This window comes from Denticeps clupeoides, chromosome 13, assembly GCF_900700375.1.
Source record: "Denticeps clupeoides chromosome 13, fDenClu1.1, whole genome shotgun sequence".
Lineage (NCBI taxonomy): Eukaryota > Metazoa > Chordata > Actinopteri > Clupeiformes > Denticipitidae > Denticeps > Denticeps clupeoides.
This window is the reverse complement of record NC_041719.1, coordinates 20333158-20352754: the sequence shown is the minus strand read 5'-3', so window position 1 is coordinate 20352754 and position 19597 is coordinate 20333158. Positions and strand designations below refer to the sequence as shown.

Genomic DNA, 19597 nt, shown 5'->3' with positions numbered 1-19597 from the left:
GCTCAAATTCACTCTTTGTTATATTGCAGCCATTTGCAAAAATTTCCCTCGTAAATGTACACACAGCACCACATTTTGACAGAAAAACACAGAATTGTTTACATTTTTGCAGATTTATTAACGAAGAAAAGCTGAAATATCACATGCTCCTAAGTATTCAGACCCTTTGCTCAGTATTTAGTTGTAGACCATTTTGATCTAATACAGCCATGATTCTTTTTGGGAAAAGAATCTGCAAGGCATGCTGGTCCACCGCCACACAATATATTATATGTGAAAAACAGTATCCGAGGCGAGTAGTATGTCTGAATTCATAGTAGGGATGCACCGATACCACAAAAGTACTGTTGTTGTTGTTGTTGTTGATTGTTGTTGTTGTTGTTTTTTTCAAATCAAATTCCTTGTATGTGCTTGCACTTACTTGGCGAATAAATACGTTTCTGATTCTGATACTCGTTAAAAGTCCGCCGATACCGGGGACCGATACCATGGTCTGAGAAATGTCTGTGTTTGAGTGGCGTGTAAGGGGATAATCACAGGTGCCGAGTGCCCACTGCAGCAAACTCTTGCAAGACGAGAGAAAATGTCCAGAGACAATCCACATGCTTTGAAAATTAATAGCTAATAATAATAATAATATTTTAAAAACCATTTCTCTAGGGAAATGTCATAGAAAGAAAATGGCAAGAAATATTGTTATCGCAATATTCAACAACAATATTGCATATCACATATTTTCCCAATATTGTGTAGCCCTAGTGGCGATGGTACTTTGCTCCAGGAAGGGCTCAGGTTGTCCCAAATGTCTTCCATTTAAGGATTATGGAGACCACTGTGCTCTTAGGAACCTTAGGTACAGCAGACATTTTTGTAATCTTGGCCAAATCTGTGCCTTGTCACAATTCTGTCTTTGAGCATGTCAGGCAGTTCCTTTGACCTCAGGATTCTTATTTTCTCTGACATGCATTGTGAGCTGTAAGGTCTTATATAGACAGGTGTGTGGCTTTCTTAACCAGGTCAGATCATTATAATCAAACACAGCTGGACTCAAATGAAGGTGTATAACCATCTCAAGGATGATCAGAAAAAATGGAGAGGACCTGAATCAAATATATGAGTGTCACAGCAAAGGGTCTGAATACTTTGTTTAAAATTAGCTTAAATTAACAAATGGCTGCAATATAACGAAGAATGAAAAATTTAAAGAGGTCTGAATACTTTCCGTACCTAATGTATATTATACATGAGAACTCAACAACAATAGCATGTTAGAAAACGTCTATGGCTGGACTAACATTGATTTTATGTAATTTGAAGTAATATATTGTAAAGGAAGGCATTTAAATTAAGCAGAAGCAAAAATGTCTAAAACTATAAAAGGTGCATCAAAACCCCAGCAGTGCAACTCAACAAAGATACTGTGCAGAAGAATTAATTTTCTCCAAGGTCGGAATTCAGTGAGAAGCCACAGTGAGGTTTTTGTGTGAAAGCCAAAGCCACTGGCCGAACAGCAGGAATGCAGCTAAGCAACGGCAGAAGCAATCGAAACCACATCCTCTGGGATTGTAAGCAGAAACCCACACATGTGCTTCTGCCCTGTGTCCTGGCTGTGCTGGGATGATGAATCAGGTAAGTGAGGAAGGTGAGTACCCCATATTTACACTGCCGCGACTTCATGCCATACTGGAAGCGGCACTGCTCATCTGCATCATACACCTGGCCAGGGGCAGTGCTGGGGTAAACAAACTCCTGCTTCGGGGGAATGTTGTTGAGGCAGCCACCCATACCCGAACTTCAGGAGAAAGCAACAAACATTAGTTCATTATTCTCTACAATTATCTGTTAAATCCTAAATGTTGGTATTCCAAGACATCACACTTTATTTTGACATCCTGCTGACAAAACTGTTGTGTAGACTTGATATACATTACGATTACATTGCATTGTACTTATTTGGCAGAGGTTTTTATCTTAAAGAGAAGAACTAACAAGGTCTGAACTAACAAGTCTTCAAGATGGACAGTGAAGGAGCGATTAATGATTTGTGCCTTTTTTTGATTCATTAAATTCCACATGGGCTACTGCATTCCGGACCATATGTAGGGGTTTAACAGGCATTGCTGGGAAGCCTGAGATGAGAGCGACAACTTATTAGAAATTATGGCTTATGGTTAGGTTTAGGTGTGTCTTTGGTGCTAAAAGACTGTTTGTCCCAGGTTTTACATTTTCAACATTCAACATCAACATTTTAATGTGATCCAGGTATTCTGATAAATGGAGTGTATAGTAAAACCTGCTTGGTCAGGATATTCTGATTGCCATTTAGAGTTTAATGACTTTAATGACTTATAATTACATATTGTTGCTGTACTTTTCATGATCTAAATGACTGTATCAGTGTTACGACATGGATAGGAACTGACATAATCTCCTGCTGGAAAGTGCAGGCAGTAAGTTTCAGCTGAAAGAGTTTAGACTTACTCAAGGAAGTTGGTGATGTAGTCTCGGCTGCAGGCCGACCATACATATGGGTTTGTTCTCATGGTAATGTGGGCAGCCATCAGCTTTGCGGGGTCCTGACTGCGGAACCCACATGCATTACCTACGCCATCGTGATTCATCCCAAACCTGAATCAGAGAGGGAGCATTAAGTTAAGTGAAGTGATTGTCATTGTGATACACTGCAGCACGGCACACGGTGCACACAAAGAAATGTGTCCTCTGCTTTTAACTCATCACCCTTAGTGAGCAGTGGGCAGCCATGATAGGCGCCTGGGGAGCACTGTGTGGGGCAACCTTCTGATTACGAGGCCGCTTCCTTAACTGCTAGGCCACCACTGCCCAGGGAAATTGGACAGGGACAGGGATATTGTGTTTTTTGGTTAAAAATATACTACAGTGATCATCAATATAATTCTTGACAGAGACTGAATATTTTCTTTAAAGAACACTTCCTCCTTCTAAGAATGCCAGAGACTTACGTGTGCCCTATCTCATGAGCAATGGTAAAGGCAGTTGCCAGGCCAATATCCTCATTAATGCTACAGCTTCTTTCTGGTTCACACATCCCACCCACAGGAGCCAAACCTGCATCAGCACAATTCAACAATCATTTGAACACAAATTATTTCTTTAGAAAAGTAAAAAATCATAATATGATACTACAGTACAAATCTTGAGAGCAAACATTTAAAGGACGTCAGCAAAAGACAGTATTTTAAATTTTTATCCCAATAAGTCTCATTAAAAGCACACCTAGCAGTAGGTGGGATACATTAGGCAGTATGTGTACATGTTGTACATAAAACTAATGTGTCGGAAACAAAAAAACAACTGAGACAGGTCAAATTGATTAAACTGATGACTAGACGCCTGTGTCACAGCATCTCGCTAGTGTGTCTGCAGTAGTCAGGACCTTCCTTCCAAAAGAGGTGACAAGGTCAGTGGGATAATAGGACTGATCCAAATCCACAGCTGGGTTGTCTATTCCAACTGAAGAGCTACTCAAGTCAAGTCAAGTAGTACTTATGGTCACTTCAACTGTCTACCCAGTACATAGTGACCCACAACACAGTTCCTCAGAGATCATGGTGCAACAACACAAAAAAGTGCAGGCAATTTCCACAGCACAAGAAGGGACAACATACAGTGCAGCAGATTATAAATAGTGAAAAAATATTACAGATGTTGTACAGATGTTGTTTTATCCTATCTCATTCTACTGTACTGTAGCTCAAAAACATGCTGGTCCCAACAGAAAGCTGTCAGGATGTACAGTGCATCACAGTTTTTATAGAGCTACGTTCATCAAGAGCAGTCAGTGTGACCTGTCTCTACTGCGTAAAGGGGATTTTTGGATGATGTAGTGCTGAGTTAATTTAACTTCAAAGAAACATGAAGTTAATGAACGCAGAACCGGGTGATGCAATTTCCATTTAATCAGCATCCTGGTTGGTGGTCATTGTTCATCAACATGGATCAGCATCGTCCTTGCGGTGTACACTGAATGCACTCGCAGAGTACCCACCCACCACTTTGCATTATCTTGAGATTTGGTTCCATGTCTCCTCCTACATTCACTAATTAATTTAGTCACATCACAGCCCCCTGACACTACCAAGATGTGCTGGAACATTATTAATATGCTACCTACCACATGCACATATGACATAAAATTTAAGAACTTTAAAATAGGGACCTTAAACAAAAATGTCATGCACACACATACCTCATAAACATCTTTCCAAATACACAGACCCTTACTCTAAAAACACTCACAGATCTTACCTAGTGTTCCACATGGCTTGTTCTTGTAGATACAAATGTCATACCTAAAAAAGAAAATCAGTGAGTAGTAGAACAGAACAGACTATAATATCCAGGTGAGCATGAAGGGTGCAAACATTCTCAAGCCATGAGAAAATAATGCCTTTGCAAATGGTTTAAATAATGAGTTTATCTCCATAATTGTGATAATATTGTTGATTCGTGTGACTTACCCAAGAGACTGAAATATTTGCAGTTAGAGGGGGGTATCTACATAATTGTCATAAATATTTAAACAAATCTGTGAAAATAAATATTTTTATATTGCTTAATACATTCACTATTTGAGTTCATTGATGCATAGTTAAGCTAAGCTAGGGCCATGACACCCAAGATGTGACTATTGAAGTAAGTCAAGACATCACAATATGCACACAATGGTCACATGGCAAAACAGTGTGAGGAAAGAATGACAAAATCAAGATTTTGTCATTTAATACAAGATACTTAACATGCAAATACAAATATTTTGTTCACATAAACCAGTAAACCTTCATTTCATTGATAATATATTTGCAACAATAACATATAGAATTTAAACTGCAAAAATGATAAGTTGAAACAAAAAGCTAATTTCTGGACATTCCATAACTACAAATGACTGTATAATGAACCTGTAGTTCATAAACTCTCAAAAATGTCATTGTCAAAACAGCACACTCCACCAGCAAATTACTCAGTTTCAAAAATCAAATATGCAACTATTTAGTATATACTGCTGCTTAAATACAAAATGGACTTGTGTTTGCAGAGTCGTTGAAACCTCCCATAGACCTCTCCTTTAATCCTAAATTACAGGGGTTTTTTTGTTAAAGGGTGAGAGAGTCCAGACAGCTGTGCAGAGCTGTGGTCCTGGCTGTATGACAGGCTGAAAGTAGCTCAGGGCTAGGAAGTCTCAGATGGACAGACATATCTATGCACAGCCAGGAACACAAAAGAGGAGAGTTTGAAATGAGAGTGAGACTCAAAGAAGTGGGTCACAGATGTAGACTTTCTATTAACACAATTTAACTTTTGCAATGCATTTGAATTGACACCAAAATGAGCAAGCATGTGCCCTGATCATCACATAGTAGCCTTGTTTTCATCCAACCCACCTGGTGATGAGCACTGCAGTGTCATGGTGAGCAATGCCATTGTCGGGAATGGCATTGCCATTGCCATTGCGGTTCTGAATGGATTTCTGCCACTTGCAGAAGCTGTCTAAAGATTTGCCTGCATGGTGGTTCACTTCTAAATTTGGCTAAAATAAAAGACAGAAGAATAGTAAGTATATGCTGTATACTAAACAATATATAAATATATATTATATATATATAAAGCCAAATAACAAGTGAAAGTGAAGTGATTGTCACATGTGATACACAGCAGCACAGCACACGGTGCATACAGTGAAATTTGTCCTCTGCATTTATCCCATCACCCTGAGTGAGCAGTGGGCAACCATGACAGGCGCCCGGTGAGCAGTGTGTGGGGACAGTGCTTTGCTCAGTGGCACCTCGGCAGATCGTGATTCGAACCGGCAACCTTTTGATTACGGGGCCGCTTCCTTAACCACTAGGCCACCCCAAGACTAGGTGTGTTCCAGAACACAGAATGTGAAGGTGGAGGAGGATGCAAGTCTGTATTACTGACATTATGCACAATGGGGTATTGCGGTACCTGGTCCTCCAGCAGAACAATGAGGCGGGTCACAACAACATTAACAGCATTCCCCAGACTAGAGTCCTGGAACAGTTTGGCAACCTGACCTCCAGAGAAACAAGAAAAGACCAGAGTTAAATAGGGAACTGCTGTATAGCTAAGGATCTGAACACAAACATGCAAAATTCAGACATACTAAACAGGACAATGCATGAGTCTAAAAAACTTCAATGTGTGCAATTGGCCAGAAATTAAACGCATTTGAAACTTACAATATTCATGACAGCCAAGATATACTGTTCAATGTCCCGACGACCATGGTAGCCAACCATCATCTTGTCAGCAACTACAAGTGTCTCCACATATCGTTCACGACTAACTGAGCGTTTCAGCGGTAGCTGGCCTCGTACCATCTGGTCGTGCGATGGTTTCAATGGCCGCTGCCACCAGGAAAATACTTTATTCGGCTTTTCATCTGCAAGAACAAATATCAGTGAAGTAAAAGTCAGAGTTGATATTTGGATTTCATTGTCAGATGATTATGATTACTCACCAAAGACACCACAGGATTGGTCCATGTATAAGTGCTGGAGGGATGACCTCTTGTAGACCACATGGGGGCGCCCTTCCCCCCCTTCAGTGTCAGTGAAGTTTTCAGCAGCTGGCAGTGGCTCTATGAGGAACTCCTCACCCCGAGTCACAATAACACCCCGCTGGACAGGTCAGAAGTATACAGATCAGACTCTCATAATTCCACTCATTGCTGACTGGTGGGGATAGCTTTGACATTAATCAAATTGGGGAGAAATCTTAACTAACCCACTTCAGGGGCATTTCTGGGTCTCTAATAAGGCAGTTCCTTAACCCTGCCTACATGTGACCCAATACAAACAAAAGCCAACCTGTTCTCATACACACTGCAGACAAATCACAGCTAAAATAATTCAACGTTGTGTATCAGGCACATAGATCAGCCACAATCAACATTATGAAAGCGAAGTGACTGTTTTTGTGAAACACTGCAGCACAGTACAAAATGAGGCGTCCCCTGGGCCACATATCAAGAAACGTTCGTTTTGTTCTTTCTATAGCAAACATAAATATATCAGTTGTCTTTAATGACAAATAGCACACTGACTACATAGGACAGAACACTAATATACTCCAGCACTTTCACTTTCAATCACTTCGGGACTCAGTCCCCCCAGAATACAACATAAAAAACATAAAAGTGCAACATTTGATTATGTTTTGAGTCACGATGGCTGGACATGGCGAGGAAAAAAGACACATGCGCACGACGTCACGAGACAGGTCACGGGTTTAATACATGGTAGACAGGACAAGGGGAACCTCACCAAACAATGACCCGACGGCGAACAGACAGGTAGCTTTATACAATCATACACAGGTGAACACGATCAGGAAACATTACACAGAACGAACATGAAACTCCGGTCCAAACTCCGGACCCAGAGTAGCCCCTGCCGGACCGGATCATGACAGGTTGCAATCTTTGCATATTGGTTCACTGTATACTTGCAATAATTTCAATACTGTGGTCTTTAGCAGTCGCTAAAGCATTTCACTGCATATCATACCATTTATGACTGTGTATGTGACAAATAAAATTTTTATTTGATTGCTGATATAAAAAATGAAATAAAGCACCCTGCCCCACAGAATACTACAGCATTAGAATTATGTATATTAGTATGAACAGTTCTTCTCATCTCTCGGGTGATTTGTTGATCAGAACCCCGAGGAGGAAGTCCCTGACCAGCAGATGCCAGGGCGAGGCGTGGTGGCATGGCCAGGTCCAGCCAGGTCTGTGCAATAAGGTGACATGCAGCCCCTGCCACTGCACGTCCCTGCTGGTGTCCCCAGCTCCTCTCCATGCACCGTGCAGGGAGGTGGCCCCAGACCCTCCAGTGACCCTCCAGTGCCTTCTTGTGACATGCAGCCCCTACCACAGCACAGCCCTTCTGTCAGTATAGGGGCTTCACCAGACCCCTATTGAACAGCTCTTCTATTCCCTCTAATCCATTGTTTGGGTCAGCAACATTTTTGAGATGCCCAAAAGTTGAGTCATGGCAACTGGACTTCTTTCTTCAAGTAGCATAATAACACAAATAATTCCCAGATACCTTTCATTGGCTGTTGTGTTGCATTTTGACCAGATACAATACTGCTGTTTTCTGATTGGCTATTGTGGCTTTTTTTTGATTGGCTGGTAATTGATTGGCGCAAGAAACCTGTGCAATTTTCTTTCAGATCAGGCAGATTTTTTTTTGTTCTGCATTAAATGTTTTGCTCAGTAATGGGACGATTTACTTATTTTAAAAACTACTTCAAAAATGTGAAATTACTCACAAAAACAACTCTGTTAAAGTAACATGAGTAAATGGAATTTGTTACTTTCCACCTCAGAAATAGGATGTGTTGCCTGTGATGATGCCACTATGCTATTAATTAAATTAATGGCTGGACTCAGTGCACTCGAGTGGACCGTAAAATCCGCTGTCTCTGGCTGTATGACTATTGAGAGCCGTGGTCAGAAAAAGCTGGGCAAGCCGGCCAGTGGCAATGCTGTCCTCACACACATACGACTTGCAGAGTTTTTCGGGCACATCACACATTACACTGAGGAAAATGCATGAGGAAAAGGTTGTATATGTGCAAGCTTTGTGTGAAGATGCATGAGGAAATGTTGGTGTATGTGCGAGCTTTGTATGTAGATGCGTGAGGAAAACGTAGTGTATGTCCGAGCTTTTCTTGATATATGGCCTTAGGAGTGCCTCATAGTACACAGTGCACACAACGAAATGTGACCTCTGCATTTAACCCATCACCTTGGTGAGCAGTGGGCAGCCATGACAGTAGGGGTGTTGAAATTAATCGTATAGTGCCCGTATAATCGGGCAGGGGCAGTCAAGGAAGCGGCTGCATAATCCGCAAAGGTGCCACTGAGGTGCCACTAGGCAAAGTATCGTCCCCACAAAATGCTCCCCGGGTGCCTGTCATGGCTATCCACTGCTCACGAAGGGTGATGGGTTAAAAGCAAAGGACACATTTTGTTGTGTGCACCATGTGCTGTGCTGCAGTGTATCGTAATGACAATCACTTTCACAGATGTGGATAATGATGTTGCTTGGTGATTTTGTGGCGGTGGAATAAAAATTCTCTTTAAAAAGTAGTGTAGGTAGTGACTGGCTGCCTGATCACCTAAGCTGTGCAAAGAGACCTGGCAGCATTGATCCTGCACTGCGGTCATTTTTTTAACTTTGAACTTTCACGCGATTCATAGAATCAAACCAGGCGATTGTTCGTTCTGCCCCTTCAAAACACACATAAAATGGGAATGGAGAAAAACTTGATATTGCGTCAAGTGTCAAGAGATCTACAGCACAACATAATCGTTTTACCGGGAGTTTAGAAAAGCATGCATATTTTTTGCTTTAAGCCCCCTTGCAGCGCATGCCTTCTTCAGCAAAAGATGGTCTGTGCTCAGGCTGCAGTCACCTGACGCATTATTAACGGATATTATCCATGCCTTCATGAACACTGTTAATCATTGTACACTATTAAGCCAAAATGAGACTAAAACAGGAGCATGGTGCAGGTGCAGTGGAAGACTAAATCAATCATTAGAACACCTTTTTCGTTTTGTGTACGTCTGTGTACGTCTGTTTGACAAATAAGTCAAATTGATTCAATTTTTCAATTCCACCATCAGAATAAAAGAACAGCACAAAAACAGGTTTGCTCAACTGATCCATAAATAGAAACTATCAAATCTGCCACTTTGTTTTCTTTTGAGTCTTTATAATAATCCAAACAAACCCAAATGTCATGCTTTCTACCACTGGCTTCTTTCTACACTGTGTGTGTTTCTACTCTGTGTTTGTATCTATGTGTTAATGTATGCTGAGTGTATATGCATCTCACCAGGCCATTGCAGTTGTTGAGTGCCACAGCACTGGTATGTGGCTGGTGCTGCAGATGTCCAGTATAGTGGCAGGCGGGAGAAAAGGGGTGGCTCCAGGCCAGCCGGCCCCATCTCCAGTACTCCACACGGAACTGGCGGGACAGTAGTCCTGTGTGCAGGGTCAGGTTGAGCAAGAAGTTGCTGTGGACGGTGGACAGCTGGTAGTACAGCTGTGTGTCCTTGCTGGCGTGGGGTCGTTTGTCGGGAGTGCTGCGTCGACCACGCGGCCTGGTACCTGGACGGTGGGGGGGGGGCTCACCCCAAGGACCCACACGCACAGGAACAGTGATCTCATACTCACCCAGACTGGACAGGAACTCCACTGGGAAGAACACAGGCACTCGTGTCAAAACAAAGAAATATCATAAACATACAAGGTAATTCTACTGTGTGAGACATGTTTTCAAACAATGACTCAAGGTGACTGACAGTGAACAAGATCCTATTTTCATGGGTTTAAAAAAAAGAATAATCTGAATTTACTGAATTAATTTATTTTTTAAACCAATGCTATGTCGCGTTATCAAAAAGTAGACATGGTTATCACCATTACCGATCACCACACTTACGATCCCACAACATAATGCGTTTTATAACTATACAAAAAGCAAATGCAAAAAGCATTTCACTGCGCATCATACTGTGTATGACTGTGTATGTGACAAATAAAATTTGAATTTGAATTATACTTCATTATTTCAGCTGAAAAGCTTGTGGTATTTCTACACTGTCAACAACAAACAACATTCTAGGTGACCCCGAGGAGACGCTGCACGCTCTTTGAATGAGATTCCTTATCCGAGACGCTCGGTCCCTTACCTATGCTACTAAGACCTTGACCCATGAAATACGACCTTTGCCTGCCCCCGACTTCGAGAATTGCCTGATCCCCTTGAGACCACAACGGAACCCTGATTTGAATTTCACGGCCACGACATCTGCCTGTTAACAACCCTGAGCCTGCCTGATCCTTTGTTTAAGACGACATTCATGCTCCCCTACCTTCCTGCCGCCCAAGACATCCTCCTGTCCAGTCCATGCTCCCGGACCATCCTGAAACCTGCCGTCTTCCGGTTCTCCTCTGCCCCGGTAATTCCCGCAGATCCCGAACCCACTCCCCGGCGCGCTGCAGTGCGTCGACTGCTTCCTCCCCGTCCTCATTCCCCGCCAGTCTCTCCCTCACAGACCAAACGCCCCCGGTCCTCCTACGCAGCTCGTACAGTGTCCTCTCCCGGTGCAACGGCTTGTTCCCCAGCACATAGTATGTGCGTCACAGAATTCACCTAGTGACACAATGCTATAATCAACGTCTCGTCCATCTTGCTATGAGTGGTGCTTGGTTGCGAATTAAGGTTTCACAACAGACATAATTATATTCAACTTTGACCTTGTAGTCTGCATAAGCACTTGGAGTGTTGCTTTGCTGCACAGCTGGCCACGTAGCTGGTTGCTTTTCAAGTGCGCATACCATAGAAGACAATAGACACGTTCGGTTTATAAGGGACTTTTATGCACTCAGTTGACGTAAATCCGTCATAGCGACAGAAAACTTTAATCCATGTATTTTGCAGGACAGTGAAACAGTATTTAAAACTTACCAAAACATTTGATTAATGTTTTCTGAACTGGTGGGATCCCAGCCAGTCAAGCAGCACAAATGCTGGTGACAACAGTGCAAAATGAACACACTAAAAACACCACAAGAATTTTTTACAAGGCTTTGTCGAACAAGATTAGGTCTGAACAAGATCAAAGTTTGACTTACGGAGGTTGGACGTTAAATTAGAAACTTTAGCAAGCTCTTGTAGCTTTTGTTTTTTATTTCTAGGATGACACTAATCACTCTAAGACTGCATCAAAACCATAAATTCCAGGATTTGGAGACATGATTGCTGCACTCACAGGCCTGGAGGTCCTCCACAGCAACTCTGAAACCATATATTTCCTGCATCTTGCCAAGAGATTTACTATCCAAAAACGTGCCTCTGGCTCTAGGGCAGAGGGTACCCAGAAAGCACCTGGGGGAAACCTGACATCTCCCTGGAAAGTCACTGTGGTCATCGCAATTCCAACAACCAACTATCACACCAGTTGTAGTGACCACTCTTCCTCCTGTCACCTCTGGGAACGATCAGCATCAGGGTCAAAGACCCTGTAATATTTGTTATATTGCAACCATTTGATAAATTTAAGTTAATTTTGTCCTCATTAATACATACACAGTACCCCATATTGACAGAAAAACACAGAATTGTTGGAATTTTTGCAAATCTATTAACAAAGAAAAACTGAAATATCAGTATTATAATATAAGTATTCAGACCCTTTGCTCAGTACTTCGTAGAAGCACCCTTTTGATCTAATACAGCCATGAGTGTTTTGAGAAAGCAAATGTTTCACACCAGAATTTGGGGATCCTCTGCCATTCTTCCTTGCAGATCCTCTCCAGATCTGGCAGGCTGGATGATAAACGTTGGTGGACAGTCATTTTTAGTTCTCTCCAGAGATGCTCAATTGGGTTTAAGTCAGGGCTCTGGTTGGGTCATTCAAAAACAGTCAGAGATATGATGAGAAGCCACTCCTTTGTTATTTTAGCTGTGTGCTTAGGGTCATTCTTTTGTTGGAAGGTAAAGCTTCGGCCAGTCTGAGGTCCTGAGCACTCCTGAGAAGGTTTTAGTTCATGATATCCTGTACATGTCCACCTTCACCTTTCCCTCAATTGCAACCAGTCATCCTGTCCCTGCAGCTGCAAAACACCCCCACAACATGATTCTGCCATCACCATGCTTCACTGTTGGCATTGTATTGGATAGGTGATGAGCAGTTCCTGGTTTTCTCAACACATACCACTTATAAGATCTCTTGTTCTCATCAGACCAGAGAATCATATTTCTCACCATCTTGGAGTCCTTTGGGTGCTTTTTTTTAGCAAGCTCTATACTTTCATGTGTCTTGCACTGAGGAGAGTCTTCCATCGGGCCCAGACGAGACATAATAAGAGCATGGATTATAAAGTGACGCTGAGAGAAAAGTGTCTTGACTCTGGACGGCTGTCTCAGTTGACCACTGTGCTGGTCTGTGCATCAAATGTCAATTCTGACACCTACATTTTTTGCTGTATGTGTAAAGTGTTGACTTAAAGAACCTAAGTGTCACACGATTCCATCATGTGACTGGGAGTAACACGGAAAACGAGGTAACGTGACTCCTATAAATTGGCTAGATGGCCACTGTCATCACGACTCGGCTCCTCTCTCCTTGCCACCTCATAAGACCGTTCCTGCCTCACGCCAGTTCACAGAGTAACTCAGAGGGAACTTACCTGCCTCCTTGCATTCCATCGCACTGAGGCTCCTTGTCTCCTCCAACACGTGCTCACGTTCTGATTCTGGTGACTGTGACAGAATGACTGAGCCCATTGTTAATTCCTCCGAATTCGCTGCTTTGTGTGATCGGGTCACGCGCCAGGAGGACCTCATCGAATGTCTGTCGCAGGAGGTTCGTTTCCTGCGGCAGCGTTTACATGAGGTATCTGTCGCGCACCGGGAGTGTGAACGCGGCCAATTCACCGCTTGATTCCGGATCCTGGCTGCAAAAACTCAGCTGGACCCACGAATCCGCGGTGAGATGGTCAGCTGGGAGACATATGAAGCAACTGCCGCTGTGGATCGATCGCCATCTGCTGGCCCTCCCGAAAACTGTGACTCCCACTCCAACTGTGCACCGGACTCCCCGACCTCCATTCTCACCACCTCAAACACCGTCACTCCTCCAGACAATCGGGGGGAACCCATGCAGCTTGGACGGACAGCCCTCACCCAGGAAGAGAAACAGCGACGTTTCCAGGAGGGTTTGCGTGCATACTGTGCTTGTCCTTCACACACCCGCTTAAACTGCCCTATTCGTCCGGGAAACGTGCCGTTCCAATCAGCTGGGCCACTTCTTACTCATGTTCTGACACCGACTCACTCTCCCGGCCGTCCTGGAATGGATCGTCTCTACCACCGCCTTTGTGGATTCTGGGGCAGCTGGAAACTTCATAGATCACTCCTTCGTGAGAGCACATCACATTCCCCTGGAACCCCTCACAGCTCCACTCACTATCACCTCCGTGGACGGCCAACCAGTCTCCTCGGGACCCATCACTCACTGCACGGTTCCTCTCCAGCTCCGGATCGACTCCCACGTCAAAAAAATCCAGTTTTTTATTACCACCATCATAACCTCACCACACCTCCTCGGGCTCCCCTGGCTGTCTCTCCATGAACCACATCTTTCCTGGTCATCAGGCATGGTGTTGGAGTGGGGAGTGCATTGCCATCGCCACTGTCTTCTGCCACAGCCCTACCCATCTGCCACCTCAAATCCAGAACCAACTCTCTCTCAAAGGCAGAGCAATTGGCCATGGAGCAGTTTGTGGCGGAGGCGCTTCAGAACGGCACCATCCGCCCATCGACCTCCCCGGCCGCGGCAGGGTTCGTCTTTGTTACCAAGAAGGATGGTGGTCTGAGAACCTGTGTGGACTATCGTGGCCTCGATAAAATTGACGAACACCGCCCTCGACGCCCTCTCGGAGGCAAAGTATTTCACAAAGCTGGATCTATGCTCGGCCTATAACCTCATCCGCGAAGGCAACGAGTGGAAGACAGCCTTTATCACCCCCACTGGTCATCCCCTTTGAACTGTGCAATGCACCTGCCGTCTTTCAGCAGTTCATTAACGATGCTCTCCAGGACATGCTGGGATGGTATGCCTACCTGGATGACATGCTCATTTACTCGCCCACCCTGGAATCCTACATCCAACATGTGAGAGCAGTCCTGAAGCGGTTGCTCGCCCACCGACTGTACTGTAAGTTGGAAAAATGTGCCTTCCACCAGCACTCCACCACGTTCCTGGGTTTTACCATCTCGCCCCAGGGTGTGGCCATGGAGCTCAAGAAGCTGGAAGCAGTGGCATTGTGGCCCCTACCCACGACGCTGAAACAGCGGCAACGGTTTCTTGGGTTTGCGAATTTCTATCGTTGCTTCATCCATTTCACCTAACCACTGAGGCCATTCATGCTTTCAAGTCCTTGTGCATTCGTTTCCCCACCGCTCCTATTCTTCAGCATCCAGATCCGTCTATTCCATTTGTGGATGCGTCAGAGGTGGGTGCTGGCGCTGTTCTCTCTCAACGCAGTCCGGACCGGGAATTGCACCCATGTTGCTTGTTCTCGCGGAAGTTCACTACTACGCAGCGGCATTACTGGGTGTGGGACCGTGAGCTGCTTGCAGTCAGGTGCCGCCACTCCCCCTTTCTGGTCTGGACCGATCACCAAAACCTCATCACCATCAAAGCTGCCAAACAACTCAATCCCCGTCAGGCGAGGTGGGCCCTGTTCTTCAATCAATTTAACTTCCAGTTATCCTACCGTCCCGGTTCCAGAAATCAAAAGGCTGACGCACTGTCCCAACAGCACACAACTGCTGACCTTGTGCTTCAACATGTCGTCCGCCTCCATGGGTTCCCCCAGGACATTGTCTCCTATCGGGGACCCCAGTTTGTCTCTGGTGTGTAGAAGGCGCCGCCTCATTGGTTCCACCTACAGTCTCTCCTCTGGCTACCAGCCTCAGACCAACGGCCAGGTGCTTTGCGTCAGAACATCAACACACCTGGCCCGGTTTTCTCCTTTGAGCGGAGCTGGTCCATAACCTGCAGCTCTCCTCCGCCACCAGCCATAGTCCCTTCGAAATCTGTTATGGCTTTCAACCCGCCATCTTCACTCACCAGGTGCCCGCAGGTGGGGTCCCTTCGGCCCGTCAGATGATCCGTGGCTGCCGAAAAGCCTGGAGAACAGCACGGTCGGCCCCCCTCACCACCACACGCAGGACGTCAGGGGTCGGGGAGTCCAGTATTTGGTGCACTGGACCGGCTACGGACCGGAGGAGCGGTCTTGGATACCGAGTCGATTCATCCTGGACCCTTCCCCAGTGATTGAGTGTACCGCATCCGCTCTGGGGCCGTCGAGCGTCCTATAAATTGGCTAGATGGTCGCTGCCAGTCCCTCAGTCATTGAATGACATTTGTCATTACGACTCGGTTCCTCTCTCCTTGCCACCTTGTAAGACCGTTCCTGCCCTGATCGAGTTCCTTTCTCATGAAGTCTTTCCTCTCGTCCTGTCCCGTCCTCTATTGTACACTAACGCCGGTTCGCGTTCGCAGAAATTTCCTGCCTCCTTGCGTTGCATCGTCCTCGTCTCCTCCAACATGTGCTCACACGATTCCGGAGACCGTGACACTAAGTAAATTTTAACTCTTATCACTCACTCCAAACAACATGACTTGTCTTTTTTTTCAAAATGTAAAAAATTCAATGACATCCAAGCTTTAATTTATGCAATACACTTCAGTAACAAATATGCAGAATACATATTTTCTTGTATTAGTGGCATATAAATTTGATTCTTGTTGGAATAGAATTGGGACACAATTCCATATTTCTGTAACATTCGTGCCACCTCTGCCACGCCCCCAGCGGTCGAACTCTCCCATATATTAGTGTGTGTTCTTCCGGGGCTCACTAGCACCCTGATTATTCCCACCTGTTCTTCATCACAGGTAAGTGGTGGTAATCACGGGTGCTTAGCGGGATAATGACTTCTGATTGGTGATTGGTTAGTTTAGCGGTAATGGGTCTGTCCACTCCTCTTTATAACCAGCCGGTCCCTCTAGTCCTTCATTCGCTCTCCCTCACACAACCAGAGTTCCCCGCCACACTGCATGCTGTCCTTAAACGACAGTGACTGTGAACCCCACGGTAGGACAGGAACTCAACTCTCCCCTCTAGTCTCACTACAGCTCCGCCACGCTGCAGCTCCCAGAGACACCGGTTCGAGGCCTGTGAAGGACAAGGGCGATCTTTGGGGGCCTCGCTGAGGATCCTGAAACAAGACCTCTTGAGGAGAGGTAATACAAGAAAGGACATTTTAGTTGTTTCATTTTTTCCTGAGTTGAAAATAAATACGCCATTTTCATTTTTCAACCTGCGTCCTCCATTCATCACCTGAGCTAGAGGGGAACGTGACAGAAGACCGAACCTGAACGAGAGAAGATGGACGCATTCCACATCCCTCTGCCGACGGAAGAACCCCCCCCAGCTGCTTCCTATACTTCACCGCCATGAAACACAGCTGAAGCAGGTTTATGAGCTACTCCAGCAAGTGGTGAATGCCCTGCAGTCCACTACACGACCACCAGCTCCGCCCGCACCGACGGCGGAGCCCCGCAGCTCCGACCACCATCATGCTTCGCTGCCGGAGCGTAACAGCGGGGATCCGGGTACCTGCAGGAATTTCCTGCTCTCCTTTCAGTTGTATTTCGCGGAGTTTCCTGAGCTCAATGACATTCAGAAAATCTCTGTTTTCATCTAGCGGCTTTCTGGGCGTGCTCATGACTGGGAGGCAGCCGTGTATCGGGGAGGAGGCCCTGAGAAGACGTCGTACACTGCGTTCCTGGCAAGCTTCAAGATCGTCTTCGACCACCCGGACCAGGGGCAGTCGAGCAGTCAGAGCCTCCTGCGGCTCAGGCAGGGCAATGCTTCTGTGGCAGACTATTCAATCGAATTCCGGATCCTTGCCGCAGACAGTGGCTGGAATGAGCCTGCGCTCATAACAGTATTCCGGAACAGTTTGAGCCAAGGCTTACAGACCGAACTGGCCTGCCGCGATGCTGATCTAGGGCTGGATGCCGTGATCGCTCTGGCCATTAAGATGGACCAGCATCTGCGCGGGAAAGGGCGATTGGCGCCTGCGACTACCTCCACAACTTCTTCCAGACTCGTTCGTCCTCGGATCCGGTCTGATCCGGTGTCAGAGACTCCTGCCCCTGGTCCAGGGAGTGCGGAAGCCGCCCAGGAACCCATGCAGCCGAGGTCCACACGATTGTCGGCAGAAGGAGAAGAGGAGACACCAAGAGCGAGGACTTTGTCTCTACTGCGCGGACCCAAGGCACTCCATAGTCGGGTGCCCGCGCCTTCGAGTACCAGAGGGGGCTAGTATTAGAGTATCCACCACATCCTACCAATTCAGTTCTCAGTTTTTTGTTTCTGGTGTCATTTCCCATGGTGATAACACTATCCCTGTGTCTGTCCTAATAGATTCGGGATTGGCTGGGAATTTCATCTCTTTATCCCTGGTTCTCTCGATATCCCGGGTGGAGTTGCCACGGCCGATCACCGGTCGGGCCCTGGATGGTCACCCCGTCAGTAATGCACCAGTCACACACAAATCTGAATTGGTCACTCTTTCTATTCCCCCTCACCATTCTGAATCCCTAGAGTTTTTTGTTTTACCCATGTTAGACACCCAATTGGTGCTGGGATTACCTTGGCTACGCCAGCATAACCCCAGCATCAATTAGGTCGAAAACACGATTATCGCGTGGTCACCATCTTGTGTTTCTCATTGCAATTTGGCACCCGTTTCTGTTAGTTCTACTTCCGTTGAAAGCCCCTTAGCTGATTTGCCCGTTTCTGTTCCCCCTCACTATTCTGATCTGGCGGAGGTGTTTAGTGCCTCCAAGGCCTTGAGCCTCCCCCCACACCGCGCTTGGGATTGCGCCATAGATCTCCAGCCTGGAGCAACACCCCCTCGGTCGCGTGTGTATCCGTTGTCTGAGCCAGAGACTCGGGCAATGGAGAAGTATGTGGCCGAGGCCCTCAGGCAGCGATATATCGTGCGATCCATTCTCCTGCCCCCGCTAGCTTCTTCTTTGTTGAGAAGAAGAATGGCGGACTCCGGCCCTGCATTGACTACCGAGGGCTCAACGCAGTCACAGTGAGGTATCCACACCCCCTTCCACTAATTCCATCTGCTATTGAGCAACTCCGGGGGGCGAAATTTTTCACTAAGCTCGACCTCCGGAGTGCCTACAACCTGGTTAGGATTCGAGCAGGCGACAAGTGGAAGACGGCGTTCAGCACAACTTCTGGTCATTATGAGTACCGGGTCATGCTCTATGGACTGGCCAATGCCCCCGCGTACTTTCAGGGATTTATGAATGACGTTTTCAGGGACTACCTGATGCACTTTGTCATTGTCTACATCAACGATATCCTGGTCTACTCGCCTACCGAGTACGACCACATTAGACATGTCCGTCTCGTCTCCCCTAGTCTCATTACAGCTCCGCCACGCCGCAGCTCCCGGAGACACCGGTTCGAGGCCTGTGAAGGACAAGGGCGATCTTCGGGGGCCTCGCTGAGGATCCTGCAACAAGACCTCTTGAGGAGAGGCGTGGTAATACAAGAAAGGACATTTTAGTTGTTTCATTTTTTCCTGAGTTGAAAAAAAATACGCCATTTTCATTCACCTGAGCTAGAGGGGAACGTGACAATTTCAGAAGAATTTAACCTAGTACAGGAAGTAAGTAAAAAGAGAACAGAAGAGCCCAGAGACTATCTTCTATCAGTTAGTTAAGACCTAAACCACTCTTAAACACCACCCTGAAAGCCCACCCAATTGTACAAACAAGACAGGAAGATAAAACTTTTATAAGTGCCAATTCAGTGCTGTGACTGCTTTTAAACCTAGATTGACACACTTCAAGAATATTGTGCTCATCCAAAAATGATTTCAACTGGTAGTAAACTATTTTCTC

The 19597-nt window shown here is 45.7% G+C and overlaps 1 protein-coding gene across 5 annotated transcripts in view; it reads right to left on the bottom strand.

The window, feature by feature from the left end:
* Nucleotides 1-19597, bottom strand: part of adamts10 (ADAM metallopeptidase with thrombospondin type 1 motif, 10) — a 50007-nt gene that overhangs the window by 23100 nt on the left and 7310 nt on the right. For 2 of the 5 annotated variants that reach the window (XM_028999771.1, XM_028999775.1), the window contains exons 4-12: nt 9919-10280; nt 6524-6683; nt 6243-6445; nt 5989-6072; nt 5424-5569; nt 4288-4331; nt 2982-3087; nt 2482-2628; nt 1582-1792 (exon numbers count right to left, since the gene is read on the bottom strand). In XM_028999771.1, the coding sequence (XP_028855604.1) occupies nt 1582-1792; nt 2482-2628; nt 2982-3087; nt 4288-4331; nt 5424-5569; nt 5989-6072; nt 6243-6445; nt 6524-6683; nt 9919-10280 (1463 nt within the window). Of the gene's footprint in view, nt 1-1581; nt 1793-2481; nt 2629-2981; nt 3088-4287; nt 4332-5423; nt 5570-5988; nt 6073-6242; nt 6446-6523; nt 6684-9918; nt 10299-10960; nt 11242-19597 lie in introns of all 5 variants that reach the window. The other 3 variants (XM_028999772.1, XM_028999773.1, XM_028999774.1) reach the window with 3 other exon arrangements.